The sequence below is a fragment of the Phoenix dactylifera genome, unplaced genomic scaffold (genome assembly GCF_009389715.1).
Source record: "Phoenix dactylifera cultivar Barhee BC4 unplaced genomic scaffold, palm_55x_up_171113_PBpolish2nd_filt_p 000683F, whole genome shotgun sequence".
Taxonomy (NCBI): domain Eukaryota; kingdom Viridiplantae; phylum Streptophyta; class Magnoliopsida; order Arecales; family Arecaceae; genus Phoenix; species Phoenix dactylifera.
This window is the reverse complement of record NW_024068068.1, coordinates 67-15,956: the sequence shown is the minus strand read 5'-3', so window position 1 is coordinate 15,956 and position 15,890 is coordinate 67. Positions and strand designations below refer to the sequence as shown.

The 15,890-nt window shown below is 33.9% G+C and overlaps 1 protein-coding gene across 1 annotated transcript; it reads right to left on the bottom strand.

Annotated features, from left to right (window-relative positions):
• Positions 1-6,206: 6,206 nt before the first annotated feature.
• On the bottom strand, positions 6,207-10,291 carry LOC120106910 (the record flags this gene model as incomplete). Its single annotated transcript, XM_039120002.1, has 3 exons — positions 6,207-6,879; positions 8,125-8,262; positions 10,121-10,291. Coding segments are annotated over 3 exons (636 nt in total), but the record flags the coding sequence as incomplete, so codon positions are not given.
• Between the last annotated feature and the right edge of the window lie 5,599 nt (positions 10,292-15,890).

The following is a 15,890-nucleotide window of genomic DNA, read 5'->3' as shown; positions in this document are numbered from 1 at the left end:
ATATGGAAATGAAGGAAATTAAAATCAACTATCAAGAAATAGCATTTGATATAACATGTGAATGCAATTATGACTAGCATACATACAAAATGCATCGACATAAGAATAAGCAGTTGCTTAATAATTATAGAAAAAAGTAGCATATATATACTAACATGGGTGCTGAGCATGAAACAAGGTTTGAAAACTTGGCTTTAGTTTCAGTTGTGGCAGAGCCTGCGAAGTTTCAGTTAGAGCAATTTCAGTGGGTTCCCGCTTGAGTTTCGGAGATTTGGCCAAAAAATAGGTAAAAATGCCAAAATAAGAAAAATAAAAGGGATCATGTATAACTTAATTTAGAGGATATTATATTGTCTGAAATATTTGGGTTTATTGTCGTGGTGTTTACTATATGGTGGTCTGAAACTTTCAAGTATTATAAAATGTTTAAGAAACCAATAAAAATATTAGATAATTATTTAATTCAATATTTTGTTAACAATTACTGATCCAGACGGAGAGTGTTCCATGTTCAAATCTTGGGAGGTAAATACCAATCTAATGGGTATGCATAACATTCATGTTACTCTTGATCATTTTTGCTGAAACTTAACCACAGGTAGACCAAAAAAATTGCTTTGATGGTTTGAAGTGAAATATAAGAGGCCATATTTTGTTGAATCAGGAGGCCATGTGTCAAGCACACGTCTCTGCAGTGCTGGTCCCGAAGGTTGCATGGTAGTGATCCAAGGAATCATTATAAATAAAATTTGCTTCAAGTAAAATGGGATGGATCCTAGCAAACTAAATCAAAATTCCAGTACACGGAACCTAATTTTGCATGCCATATGCAGACGAGCAAGAGAAATCCATACAAATATTAATGAATAAATGGTGTCCATCGCACGAGGCTCCCACTATTGCAAGATTTTGGGTAGATCAAATGCACGCAGCCTTCTAGTTAAGTGTTCCATACCCATGACGCTAGGTCGCAATAGAGAAACCTTACCACTGTGCCAACGCCCGCTCTCTAATAACTAGACATCTTAACATTATTTTGGAAATATAATATCCATAAAAGCGCAACAATGTTATTTGGCTCAAAGATATAAAATTATTTATTACATAATTTTGATAACATTACCCATGATTTCATATTATAATGGTTAATGTATAAACATGCATACTCAATGCACGCACAATGAAAAGGATTACAAAAAATTTTCACCGGAGCAACCTTACCGGTTGCACCTAGGCTCACCCTCCATACCAATATAAGTAACAAGGATGATATATTTTGTTAAGCAGGAGAACACAGTACTATTAAATAAACGAGTGGTACATGATGATTTTCAAGAATGGTGTGCTTTGAGTAGAGTTCTTTAGTCATTCGTGAGGCTTATCAGTCAAGACCAGCCAAGTCTTCCACCTGTTAACTCAAATATTCCCATGTACAGGATTGGTTGATGCAAGAAGAGCACAAAAGGAAGTGAAGGTCACAACCCAACATTAGTTATTGTAGCATTTAACTTAAGGGCCCCTCTTAATGGCTTGGTTTTTATGGGTCCCATTGATAGGTGAGCTGTACCCGAAGGTGTATGAAGGCTTGAACAGTCCAAGATGTACGATGTTTTGTCAATTCCCCTTTGTTTTCTTCTTCCAACTAGCAACATAATAAACCAAACATCAAATAGGTGTGTTTTAGTTGTGTTGGAGGAAGAGAAAACAAGGAAGGTGAGAGAGTGCTGCATGAAAAACTACTTAACTGGTACAGAAAATCATCGTTGCGATGATGCCCCTAGAAAAAAATTTAATTGCAAGCATGTAATCAAATGAGCTCACAAACAGAGTGAAGCAAGTAGTTGAGCAATTAAATTCTAAAGCTTCCAAGAGATTAAAGCAAGTATTTCAATATTTAGGCCCTAGAGTTTCCAAGAGAATAGATGCAAGTTACATCTATATTTTCTGAAATCAATTTGATTTTATTGGATGCACAGTTTTCCCATACCTGGAGTAAGATAACCAAATGTTCCCGCAACTATTGTAGTGATATGAGATTCTTCATCCTCCAATAGTTTTGCGAGTCCAAAATCAGACACATGAGCCTCCAAATTTCCATCTAGTAATATGTTGCTTGATTTAATGTCACGATGTATGATTCTAGGTGAACAATCATGATGCAAGTATGCAAGGCCTTTTGCAGCTCCCATAATAATATTAAGACGTGCATCCCATTCCAATTGTTCAGATCTTTCTGCCCAATCAGCAAAGCAGATTCCACACCATTAATATACCTAGTATAACACATAAACACGTCCAAGAATATAGTACCACAATGACAGAACTTCTAACCGAGCTTGCTATATATGATCAAATGACAAAAATAATACATGACAAACACAGTCTAAACAACAGAGGACACAGGAGAGTCTGGCAAGGTTTTACCAGTCAAATCTGTAAATAAAAAAGACATTCAACAGAACAAGTTTCAGTGGCTATCAAAGGACTTAGGGCTGAAAATTTTGAAGTAGCATGCCTATGCCACCATACATTAAAGAATTTTTTATATAAGGATTTTTCTTTTAAGAAAAAAAAACAAATTTTCTGTCAAGACAATGAAAGGATACATATTTTTCAAAAATATCAGGTCTAAAACAGTCACATAGGAAATAAAAATTCTGCATCAGTTCAGTTCTAATATTCAATACATTAAGATTGAATTACCTTAAAATGTCTCAATTTATCAACTCTGTATCAGCTGATACAGGGTTTGCACAGTCCATGTAAAGGTCCCCTAAAACAAATATGGATAAATAATAAATTCATTCCTCTTTCTTCCCTATTTCAACCCAATAGTTTCAAGCAAATTGCTTGGAAAAGTCTAGCTTGGAAGGGGTTTGCCCATAAAATTCCAGTATGAAGACCAACAAGGCATAGCCACCCAATTCCACACTAAATCTAAATACATTTGCAAGAAATTCATAGAAAGATCAAACAAAATATGTGGTTGCAGCATTAGACCCATGAAGAACCGAGGCTCATTGCCTTTCAATGCTCTTTGTCAAGGTTATTTCCATGTCCAGAGAACCTTTGAGGGTTACTCTTCTAGTCGCATGAGATTAAGAGTGTGCACGAGCCAAGCTCAAAAAAAGCCAGGCATCGCTGCTTGACCTTGTAACGAAGTCAAACTGAGTAAGAGCCAGCTCATTTATATTTGAGCAGAATTCAAGGTGTTCATAAACAGCTCATTTAAGGGATATTGTGAGAACCTAAGGTTTACTAAGAAATTCATATATATTTCGAGTTAACTTACAAAATTATATCACAATTTTATAGTTAGAAAATATACTTTTTACATAAATTATGTTAGTCTTTAATAAAAAAGTACAAAGTTAGATTTTTATTTATAAATAATAATTAAAATAATATAGATTATGAAATAAGTATTCATTTTATTCATTTTTTTAGCTTACTAGTTGGATGGGATGTGCATTCATGTACATATTGCATTTTACAATAAATGAATCATAATCAATAACTACAATACTAAATCTTGTGAACTGAAGTTTGCATTCATAATGCTATAAAACAGACTTATTTGTAGATATATTAGGATGATACACATTCTATCTATATCTTGCCTATCTCATGATTATACTTTTTTCTTTTTCCAATTGAATGCTCCACAAGAAGGAAAAATGGATTAAAACAAGTGAGAAGACACAAGCATGCACTAGGATATGGATGTTCAAGGTTTTAAACCATAAAACATATACATATGTTAAGTTTTTTTTTTAATTGATTACTTTATATATATATATATGTCATTCTTAACAAGAAATCATAAGATTAAAAAAAGGGCATTGCACAAGGCTCCTTCCATTGAGAGATCTATAGAGGACAAATATACGTTGCATTATCATCACATGCAAAGAAACTGTTTTCCTATTTCAAACTTGTGATACCTAGCTCACAATGGGGCAACCTTACTGCTGCGCCAAAGCCCACCCTCTAATAATAAAATATATTCACATTATTTTGGAAATATAATATAATTTTATATTACATTCTCCATAAAAATACAACAATATTATTTGTTGCAAAGATGTAAAATTATTTATTATATAATTTTGATAACATCACCCATGATTTCCAATTATAATGGCTAATATATAAGTATGCATATTCAATGCACAGACACAATGAAAAAGATTAGAAAATTTTCAGTAGAAGCATCTTAATGCACGACAAACTGCCTGAAATTACTGCAAATAGAGACCAATTGCAAATCAGCAATTAGCTAGTACACCTATATTATCATACAAAAATTATGAGTTCTACATTTAGTACAATCAAATTATAATTAGTTATTTAAAATTAACTATTAACATAATTTCATTTGATAATAAAATGATTAACATTAAATAAAAAAATTAAATGTACAAATTCCAAAATTATATATGTTTGTGGTAGTAACAACTTTTTAGAAAAAATATGCTTTTCCTTTTTTCTGTAGCCTTCTTCGTGATATTTTTGCCACTTTTATATCCTTTTCATTAGATGAATGCAATAAGTGGTGGTTAGTCACAAAATTTTCTCAAAAATAAAAAACCCTTCAACTTATTCATGACAAATGAAAAAAAAACCACAAGTTATCCTAATAAAAGAGTATTCACAAGGAAAAGGCATGGGTTTTAAATTCAAGTCTCTTGCTTGGTTATTGAATTTAACATTTTCATTCAATGAATAATGATCTAAGAAAATAAACTTGTTATTTTTTGTTATTAATAATTTATAACCATCATACAATTAATTATTTAATTCTAAAATATAATCAAACAGGTTTGGATAAAATAACGGTTGTAGTTTCTGTTATATGGACAAATACAGTAAGGGTGGGTCCTTTGGGCATTATCAGTATTATGAAAAACCGGTATGGTCTCCCATGATGCTTAAACCCATTTATTATGGCCTAAAGAGAGAGGGGATGGGTGAGGATAACAATCCCAGCTGGACCCAAAAGTCTAGCTAGAACAAAGAATCAAGAAGGCAATATTCCCTTCCCGGTTTTATAATAGGCTATAGAATCAAGCTGAGGTGGAACAAACCAAGAATACCTCTAATTCAACTTATTTACAAACCAAGAATACCTCAATTATTTAATTCTAAAATATTATCAAACAGGTTTGGATAAAATAACGGTTGAAGTTTCTGTTATATGGACAAATACAGTAAGGGTGGGTCCTTTGGGCATTATCAGTATTATGAAAAACCGGTATGGTCTCCCATGATGCTTACACCCATTTATTATGGCCTAAAGAGAGAGGGGATGGGTGAGGATAACAATCCCAGCTGGACCCAAAAGTCTAGCTAGAACAAAGAATCAAGAAGGCAATATTCCCTTCCCGGTTTTATAATAGGCTATAGAATCAAGCTGAGGTGGAACAAACCAAGAATACCTCTAATTCAACTTATTTACAAATCAAGCAAGTTGTACTCAAGCTAAATTTTGTGCCAAAAAAAAAAACGCTGGCCATGAAAAACACAAATTCAACCGCAAAAATGATTAGAAAAATTAAACCCAGCATTCGAGATTATAAATCTTCCACACAATAACCATCAAATTCATGGTACACTGTACCAGCTCGAACCGGATATACTAGTATTCGATCCATATCCGATCCGATTTCGACCCTAATATCTTAGTCATGACCGGTAAACATTTGATTTTTTTCTTTAACCTCATTTATATGGTGCTCCATTTATCAAGGAGGTTATTGTAACTAGAGTTGACATAAGAGTAGTTGAATGCAGTTTACACGAGGGATGGCAGTGTATTCACCCAAACCTCATCCCGTCAATGATGCATCAAAAGTAGCATAGATTTTGTCAACAAGTTTCCAGTTGGAAATTCAAATTCATGGAAGTCAACGAGGGACAAGTAGATCAGTTTCTTTTGCATGCATGCCTTCAGTAGAGAAGAGCCTTCCTAATTAAGCTCGCATTAACACAAGGAACTAAAGCATTAATTAACTGTTTGATAGCCTTATATTTGTGTGCTCCCACTTGCTCCCACCTTTTCAAGCGCTTGGGTTATATTTGTTGTGACTACAAAATCAATTAAAAAGAAAGCAAAAGAACAAAAAATATCAAAGGTCATGCCCCCCCATTAATTTCTTGCATAATTTGCTGGTGGTTTTAAAACATGGATTAATGTGAGATACAGATAAAGAAATAAGCTGCCTCTGCGAGGAAGCAGTACTTTATTGTGGATCAAGGTAGTATTACATAATTGATAAAAAGGAAACACTCTATTAACATGACACAAACCAAGTTCCTCCATAATGCGAAGAAATTTGGCTAATTAAGCTTAAGAAATTCAGTAGGGCCATCATCTTCCCTAGAAGGTAGCTTAGAGAATGTAAACAAAATGACCCAGCAACACGTACTACACACATCATGCAACAAATAGATATAACATAACTCGACAAAGTGCGAGAATTCATCGATCTTCTTCTCTTCTTTTAACGAGGAAAGAGATTTTATCTCCTTCTCTTGCATACTTTGACAAACTCACATGGGAGTTGGCCCAAGTGAGTGAAGCAACTGTTCAGCATCTTTAATTCTCTTCCCTGCTTTGGGCTTCGGCAAATTTCCATCATGTTCAACTATCTTTTCCGTGTTCGGTGGATCTCCTCTACACCCATCCTTTTTCTGGCAAGGTCTATGGTAGGGCGCTGCTTCATGAGGACGACAATTCCCCTTATGTCCAACTCCACAATGAACTTCACCACCACCTTTTCCAATAGTGCCGTAACCAATATCTTCTGCATTATTTTCTTTCACCAAGCAAATGCTTGCGAGTAATGCCATCAATAACCATGCACGGACTGCAGCCATCTGAGAAAAATGTCATTTACGCATCTTAGCTTATGAGCAGGAAGAAAAAAGGATTATAAGAAATCTCATTCATTAAAATAAAAAAGTTGAACAATGTAGTCCTCTTGGATTAGTGGCCTTTGTAAGAATGATTGGAGATGAGGGAATTTCAAAATAGGTGGAATGACTTTGATCATTATGGTCACGGATACAACTTGCTTTGATCTTAAGAGCCTTTTTTTCGAAACTTTTCCAATGAAAATCTTTAATTAGCAAAATAGAAACTCAAGTACCGAGGCATGATTAGTAACATTCATAGAAAGTTGTGATAATATGTAATATTTACAACATCATCTACGATCATTAGTGGTAAAAAATTTTCCATTTTCTATTAGAACGAGCAAGATATGGATCATGATTGTAAGTATATTTAGTAAAAAGAGAAAGAGGAAGATATTTTTTACATAATTTTCTATGTTATTTCTTGCTGGCTGATCATGAAATGCATGCAAGACCCATTTGTAATCTTCAACACCAAGAGGTACATAGCTTGTACTTCAATTGTGTTTACAGAATATAAGCCTTGTTGTTTCTCATAATAGGAACATAATCATTTCTAAAGATTGATAGGAGGAATTCCACACAGATAATATATTTTACTTTACTTTCTGCCTTGTTGATATACTATTAGTCTATCTATTGTCAGACTAAAAACTACAACATAATATAGACATCAAATATGCCTTAAATAATGTTGGTTGAACACATGACTTACAAATATTGATATATCTGTATAATGAATAATGAGCTTCAAATAAATACACATTGATGCACATATATAAATAGCTTTTAAGTAGTCATAAAACAAGGTATGCAAAAATAAAGCGTTTCTTATTAAGAAAATATCTTGATTTTGGAAAATCAAAAGTGAAGTAGATTTTTTTTTGCAAAATTTCCTTGATTGTATGTGTTAGATGAAATATAAAATAACAAACTATATCTTTTCAATAGAATTGGACCGATGGTTGTCACCATCCCTATAGTACGTATTCTAAAATGAGGTTTGGCATTTGAAGACAAATGGCAGCGCTTCTATTGTAATATAATACAAAAAAAAAGAGAGAGAGAAGAGGTAAGGAAAGAAAAAGAGAAAGAAAGGATAGATGGATGAATGAATGAATGAATGAAAAAGGAGTTAAAAGCATATATTCATTCATTCATTCATTCTTCTTAGAAGCTTAATATAGAAAATTTAGTACGCAATACCTTTTCTTTTGCACTATCTTGCGGATGACCTATAAGCAACCAACTTGCTTTCATGCCATTCACGACCGCTGTGTTATATACAATATAGGCAATGACATGAATAGCGGACACGCATGAACCACGGAGGGAGGATGGAGCCTGTGATTGTGAGGAAACATCGGGAAGGGAGGATAGAGCTTGTGGATGAGAGAAACATTCGGGGAGAGAGGGTAGAGCCTAAGTATGGGAGGAAAAGCTGGGCCAAGAAGACCGCAAGGAATAAGGAACCTAAACGGCCAACATCTTGTTGCCTTAACCATTTAGACTTGTTGTCTGGCCACAACATAATCTTGCAACCATCTATTATTATAGCAACAATAATAAATGCCATGCACTTATTTGCATATTTTTGATTTTCCCTTGTAGTCAGTCGACCGTGATTTAGATCGATCAGAGGATTACCTAAACATTTTTTAGCCTCAATCAAGATGATTTTGAAATCTAGCGAGTGATGAAAATGAGAAAAATGATTAAAATCAGCCGAGCATAGACAAGAATATACATATTTTCCAAGAGTGATCATTATTATTTCTATTTACTTATTTATTTTTGAGATTGGAAGGCACTCTAAGTCCAGGTTTGTGCCAAAAGAATATCTAGATCCCTACTCACCCAACCCAGCATCAGTCGAAACCCAGGCCACAAGCCACATCAAGCCAAAGACTCTTTAAAAAACACAATTTCAAACTACATTATTTCTTTCGCTGGGGAGGGGGGGCGCTGGGGTGTATACTATGTTCTAGATATACTGCCATTTCGGAACTTGCAATGGAGATTAAGAAGTAATAATAATCATAATAAATAAATAAAATAAAAACAAGGACTATAAAAAATTAAATATTAAATATAAAAATAGTAAATATAAACTGAATGCATGAAATCGGTATCAGAGGATAGGTAGAGGGACATGGACTTGGTGGGTTAAAAAGTTCTTCAAACTTCAAAACATTTTAAAATGGAAACTAGCGAGAAGAACGGTTAGACTAGAGAGATAATGACTTCTGCAGTTACTAAGGAGAATGATAGAAAATAAAGCATATTTTTTAGGTATCTACTAAAAATATAATTGATAATATGATTCTTTTGAACAAAATTTCTTTGAAAAACCAAGTGCATCTTTTTCAGTAAATTTTTGACAGGCAAGAACCATCCGATATATTCTCTTTTATTTTATAAGGTAATGTAAATAGAAATTGAGATATCCAGACTCGCATCTAATTGCTCTTTCTAATGAGAGGAAACTATCCAAACAAAAAGGGAAAATATAAAAAGAAAGGAAACTAAAAGGTGTTCCACCCTAGCATTGTGTGCTTCTCTCTCTTAAACGTTCCACAGCAGTCAGCAGCTGGTGCCCAACCCTCTCTCTCTCTCTCCCTCCTGGCTCGTCTGCCTCTATACCTCAAAATTCCATCTCCTCCATCTCAAACTTACCACTTCATCTAATTCTCCAAATTCACCTTGTTAACATCTCCCTCTAGTTACTGTCTTGTTCAATCACCCGCGGCCATTTTTTGGATACACATAATGAAATGCCTTGGAAAATTCCAAACTCTAAACTTAAGGCCCCACTGGTATTCAACATTGTATCAACATGCACAAGCTCGCAGGCATAGAGAGAGAGAGAGAGAGAGAGAGAGAGAGATTGAGATTTCGACCGCTCACGACCAATAGACTAAATAACATTCCATGGTACTGAATCAGAAATATGCTGAGGTGGAAAGATAAAGCTTCTCACTTCTACCATTGAGAAGAAGAGACGAGGCTAAACAGTTCACAGATGGAAACACATTTACAGAATGTGCGGAGAAGAATAAATGAATGAAAATAAATGTGTCCAAAACATTTTATGTATTCCTTCAAATGTATCTTCATCATATGAACCAGCAGTTGACAACTAAATGAAATGCAACTAATCTGAGTTAGAGTCATAAAAGTCACCCAGACACGGTGTCATAACCTCTGACTCCAATAATTGCACCATTCTGTGCATTGTAGGCCGCTCTTCTGGAGCTGAGGAAACACACTGAATGGCAACAGAGAGCAAAGCATCCAGGCTTTCAATCTGCATGCCATCGCAGTGTGGATCAATTATTTCTCTTTGACGGTCCTCAAGGATCAAGAAATTCAACTGCAACAGAAATAGAAACAAAGAAAGACACCTCATAAAAGAAGAAGAAGAAGAAAGAAAGAAAGAGAAAAAAATATGACAGTATGAGAAAATCAAATCAGATATTTAAGAAATTATCTCCCCTTAAAATTCCATGCAGAAAGAATAAGTAATCAGAGAATTACCCATCCTAGAATATTCAAGTCTTTCTCAATGAATAATGAATCAGTGGGTCGTTTCCCACTCAAAACTTCCAGCACCAAGACTCCAAACCTGTATAAATCTGTTTTTTCTGTTGCCCTGCCACTTTGCATGTACTTTGTAAATTTGACCACAATCAGACAAGGCATAAGATAAAAGATACTGCATTTTCATACCATTCGAGCAAAGATGATTACTGGAAACACAACTTTCCATGTCTATATACAAATATAGCTGTGATTTTTGCCTAAGAACCTAGGTACATACATATTAGGTCGATGCCTAAGAACCCTGGTACATACATATTAGGTCTATTAACTGCATTCTGTCCATGACATTATAGAAAGCAAAAAGTCCATAATAGCTTGTGATTTCAAAGAGAGCTCATCTACTCTACTGGATATGCATATGCCTGCAAGGAACAAAATGATTTTAAAATTCGCAATTTGAATTATGAAAACCATTATAAATAAAAGAAAGTAGCATTTCGAAAGAACTGCATCCCTACAAACTAAATTCATTAGGCTACCTACCAGGAAACATGGGGACTGAGGATCAGTGGTGCAACAAATGTATGTATTTTATAACTAGAATTGTATTATATGAAAAGCTTTTGTGCTAAGAGAGGAGGGAGGAGAAGCGTAAGTGATGACATGCGCTGCAATACTTGGGAACTAATGACATTTGAAAGGTGAAGCACCAGAAATCAAGTTATCAGCATTTGCATTGCAATACTTAGGATAAGAGCATACGAACACTATATCTAGACAATGAAAGATAAATTATATCGTAATTTAGTTTGAAGACCTAATATGGAAATGAAGGAAGTTAAAATCAACTATCAAGAAATAGCATCTGATATAACATGTGAATGCAATTATGACTAACATACATACAAAATGCATCAACATAAGACTAAGCGATTGCATAATAATTACAGGAAAAAGTAGCATATATATACTAACATGGGTGCTGAGCATGAAACAAGGTTTGAAAACTTGGCTTTAGTTTCAGTTGTGGCAGAGCCTGCGAAGTTTCAGTTAGAGCAATGTCAGTGGGTTCCCGCTTGAGTTTCAGAGATTTGGCCAAAAAATAGGTAAAAATGCCAAAATAAGAAAAATAAAAGGGATCATGTATAACATAATTTAGAGGATATTATATTGTCTGAAATATTTGGGTTTATTGTCGTGGTGTTTACTATATGGTCGTCTGAAACTTTCAAGTATTATAAAATATTTAAGAAACCAATAAAAATATTAGATAATTATTTAATTCAATTTTTTGTTAACAATTACTGATCCAGACGGAGAGTGTTCCATGTTCAAATCTTAGGAGGTAAATACCAATCTAATGGGTATGCATAACATTCATGTTACTCTTGATCATTTTTGCTGAAACTTAACCACAAAAAAATTGCTTTGATGGTTTGATGTGAAATATAAGAGGCCATATTTTGTTGAATCAGGAGGCCATGTGTCAAGCACACGTCTCTGCAGTGCTGGTCCCGAAGGTTGCATGGTAGTGATCCAAGGAATCATTATAAATAAAATTTGCTTCAAGTAAAATGGGATGGATCCTAGCAAACTAAATCAAAATTCCAGTACACGGAACCTAATTTTGCATGCCATATGCAGACGAACAAGAGAAATCCATACAAATATTAATGAAAAAATGGTGTCCATCGCACGAGGCTCCCACTATTGCAAGATTTGGGGTAGATCAGATGCACGCAGCCTTCTAGTTAAGTGTTCCATACCCATGACGCTAGGTCGCAATAGAGAAACCTTACCACTGTGCCAACGCCTGCTCTCTAATAACTAGACATCTTAACATTATTTTGGAAATATAATATCCATAAAAGCACAACAATGTTATTTGGCTCAAAGATATAAAATTATTTATTACATAATTTTGATAACATTACCCATGATTTCAAATTATAATGGTTAATGTATAAACATGCATACTCAATGCACACACAATGAAAAGGATTACAAAAAATTTTCACCGAAGCAACCTTACCGGTTGCACCTAGGCTCACCCTCCATACCAATATAAGTAACAAGGATGATATATTTTGTTAAGCAGGAGAACACAGTACTATTAAATAAACGAGTGGTACATGATGATTTTCAAGAATGGTGTGCTTTGAGTAGAGTTCTTTAGTCATTCGTGAGGCTTATCAGTCAAGACCAGCCAAGTCTTCCACCTGTTAACTCAAATATTCCCATGTACAGGATTGGTTGATGCAAGAAGAGCACAAAAGGAAGTGAAGGTCACAACCCAACATTAGTTATTGTAGCATTTAACTTAAGGGCCCCTCTTAATGTCTTGGTTTTTATGGGTCCCATTGATAGGTGAGCTGTACCCGAAGGTGTATGAAGGCTTGAACAGTCCAAGATGTACGATGTTTTGTCAATTCCCCTTTGTTTTCTTCTTCCAACTAGCAACATAATAAACCAAACATCAAATAGGTGTGTTTTTAGTTGTGTTGGAGGAAGAGAAAACAAGGAAGGTGAGAGAGTGCTGCATGAAAACTACTTAACTGGTACAGAAAATCATCGTTGCGATGATGCCCCTAGAAAAAAATTTAATTGCAAGCATGTAATCATATGAGCTCACAAACAGAGTAAAGCAAGTAGTTGAGCAATTAAATTCTAAAGCTTCCAAGAGATTAAAGCAAGTATTTCAATATTTAGGCCCTAGAGTTTCCAAGAGAATAGATGCAAGTTACATCTATATTTTCTGAAATCAATTTGATTTTATTGGATGCACAGTTTTCCCATACCTGGAGTAAGATAACCAAATGTTCCCGCAACTATTGTAGTGATATGAGATTCTTCATCCTCCAATAGTTTTGCGAGTCCAAAATCAGACACATGAGCCTCCAAATTTCCATCTAGTAATATGTTGCTTGATTTAATGTCACGATGTATGATTCTAGGTGAACAATCATGATGCAAGTATGCAAGGCCTTTTGCAGCTCCCATAATAATATTAGACGCGCATCCCATTCCAATTGTTCAGATCTTTCTGCCCAATCAGCAAACCTGATTCCACACCATTAATATACCTAGTATAACACATAAACACGTCCAAGAATATAGTACCACAATGATAGAACTTCTAACCGAGCTTGCTATATATGATCAAATGACAAAAATAATACATGACAAAACACAGTCTAAACAACAGAGGACACAGGAGAGTCTGGCAAGGTTTTACCAGTCAAATCTGTAAATAAAAAGACATTCAACAGAACAAGTTCAGTGGCTATCAAGGACTTAGGGCTGAAAATTTTGAAGTAGCATGCCTATGCCACCATACATTAAAGAATTTTTATGTAAGGATTTTTCTTTTAAGAAAAAAAAAACAAATTTTCTGTCAAGACAATGAAAGGAAACATATTTTTCTAAAATATCAGGTCTAAAACAGTCACATAGGAAATAAAAATTCTGCATCAGTTCAGTTCTAATATTCAATACATTAAGATTGAATTACCTTAAAATGTCTCAATTTATCAACTCTGTATCAGCTGATATAGGGTTTGCACAGTCCATGTAAAGGTCCCCTAAAACAAATATGGATAAATAATAAATTCATTCCTCTTTCTTCCCTATTTCAACCCAATAGTTTCAAGCAAATTGCTTGGAAAAGTCTAGCTTGGAAGGGGTTTGCCCATAAAATTCCAGTATGAAGACCAACAAGGCATAGCCACCCAATTCCACACTAAATCTAAATACATTTGCAAGAAATTCAAAGAAAGATCAAACAAAATATGTGGGTTGCAGCATTAGACGCATGAAGAACCGAGGCTCATTGCCTTTCAATGCTCTTTGTCAAGGTTATTTCCATGTCCAGAGAACCTTTGAGGGTTACTCTTCTAGTCGCATGAGATTAAGAGTGTGCACGAGCCAAGCTCAAAAAAAGCCAGGCATTGCTGCTTGACCTTGTAACGAAGTCAAGCTGAGTAAGAAGCCAGCTCATTTATATTTGAGCAGAAATCAAGGTGTTCATAAACAGCTCATTTAAGGGATATTGCGAGAACCTAAAGTTTACTAAGAAATTCATATATATTTCGAGTTAACTTACAAAATTATATCACAATTTTATAGTTAGAAAATATACTTTTTACATAAATTATGTTAGTCTTTAATAAAAAAGTACAAAGTTAGATTTTATTTATAAATAATAATTAAAAATTAATATAGATTATGAAATAAGTATTCATTTTATTCATTTTTTTAGCTTACTAGTTGGATGGGATGTGCATTCATGTACATATTGCATTTTACAATAAATGAATCATAATCAATAACTACAATACTAAATCTTGTGAACTGAAGTTTGCATTCATAATGCTATAAAACAGACTTATTGTAGATACATTAGGATGATACACATTCTATCTATATCTTGCCTATCTCATGATTATACTTTTTTCTTTTTCCAATTGAATGCTCCACAAGAAGGAAAATGGATTAAAACAAGTGAGAAGACACAAGCATGCACTAGGATATGGATGTTCAAGTTTTAAACCATAAAACATATACATATGTTAAGTTTTTTTTTTAATTGATTACTTTATATATATATATATATGTCATTCTTAACAAGAAATCATAAGATTAAAAAAAGGGCATTGCACAGGCTCCTTCCATTGAGAGATCTGTAGAGGACAAATATACGTTGCATTATCATCACATGCAAAGAAACTGTTTTCCTATTTCGAACTTGTGGATACTAGCTCACAATGGAGCAACCTAACTGCTGCGCCCAACGCCCCCCTCTAACTAATAAAATATATTGCACATTCTTTTGGAAAATATAATAGTAATTTAATATTAATTCTTCCATCAAAATTACAACAATTTATTACTGGCAAAGATGTGAAAATCATTTATTAATATAATTTGATAACAACGACCCATGATTTCCACTTATAATGGCTAATATAATAAGTATGCATATTCAATGCACAGACACAATGAAAAAGATTAGAAAATTTTCAGTAGAGCATCTTAATGCACGACAAACTGCCTGAAATTACTGCAAATAGAGACCAATTGCAAATCAGCAATTAGCTAGTACACCTATATTATCATACAAAAATTATGAGTTCTACATTGGAGTACAATCAAATTATAATTAATTATTTAGAATTAACTATTAACATAATTCATTTGATAATAAAATGATTAACATTAAATAAAAAAATTAAATGTACAAATTCCAAATTATATATGTTTGTGGGTAGTAACAACTTTTTAGAAAAAATATGCTTTTCCTTTTTTCTGTAGCTTTCTTCGTGATATTTTTGCCACTTTTATATCCTTTTCATTAGATGAATGCAATAAGTGGTGGTTAGTCACAAAATTTTCTCAAAAATAAAAAACCCTTCAACTTATTCATGACAAAT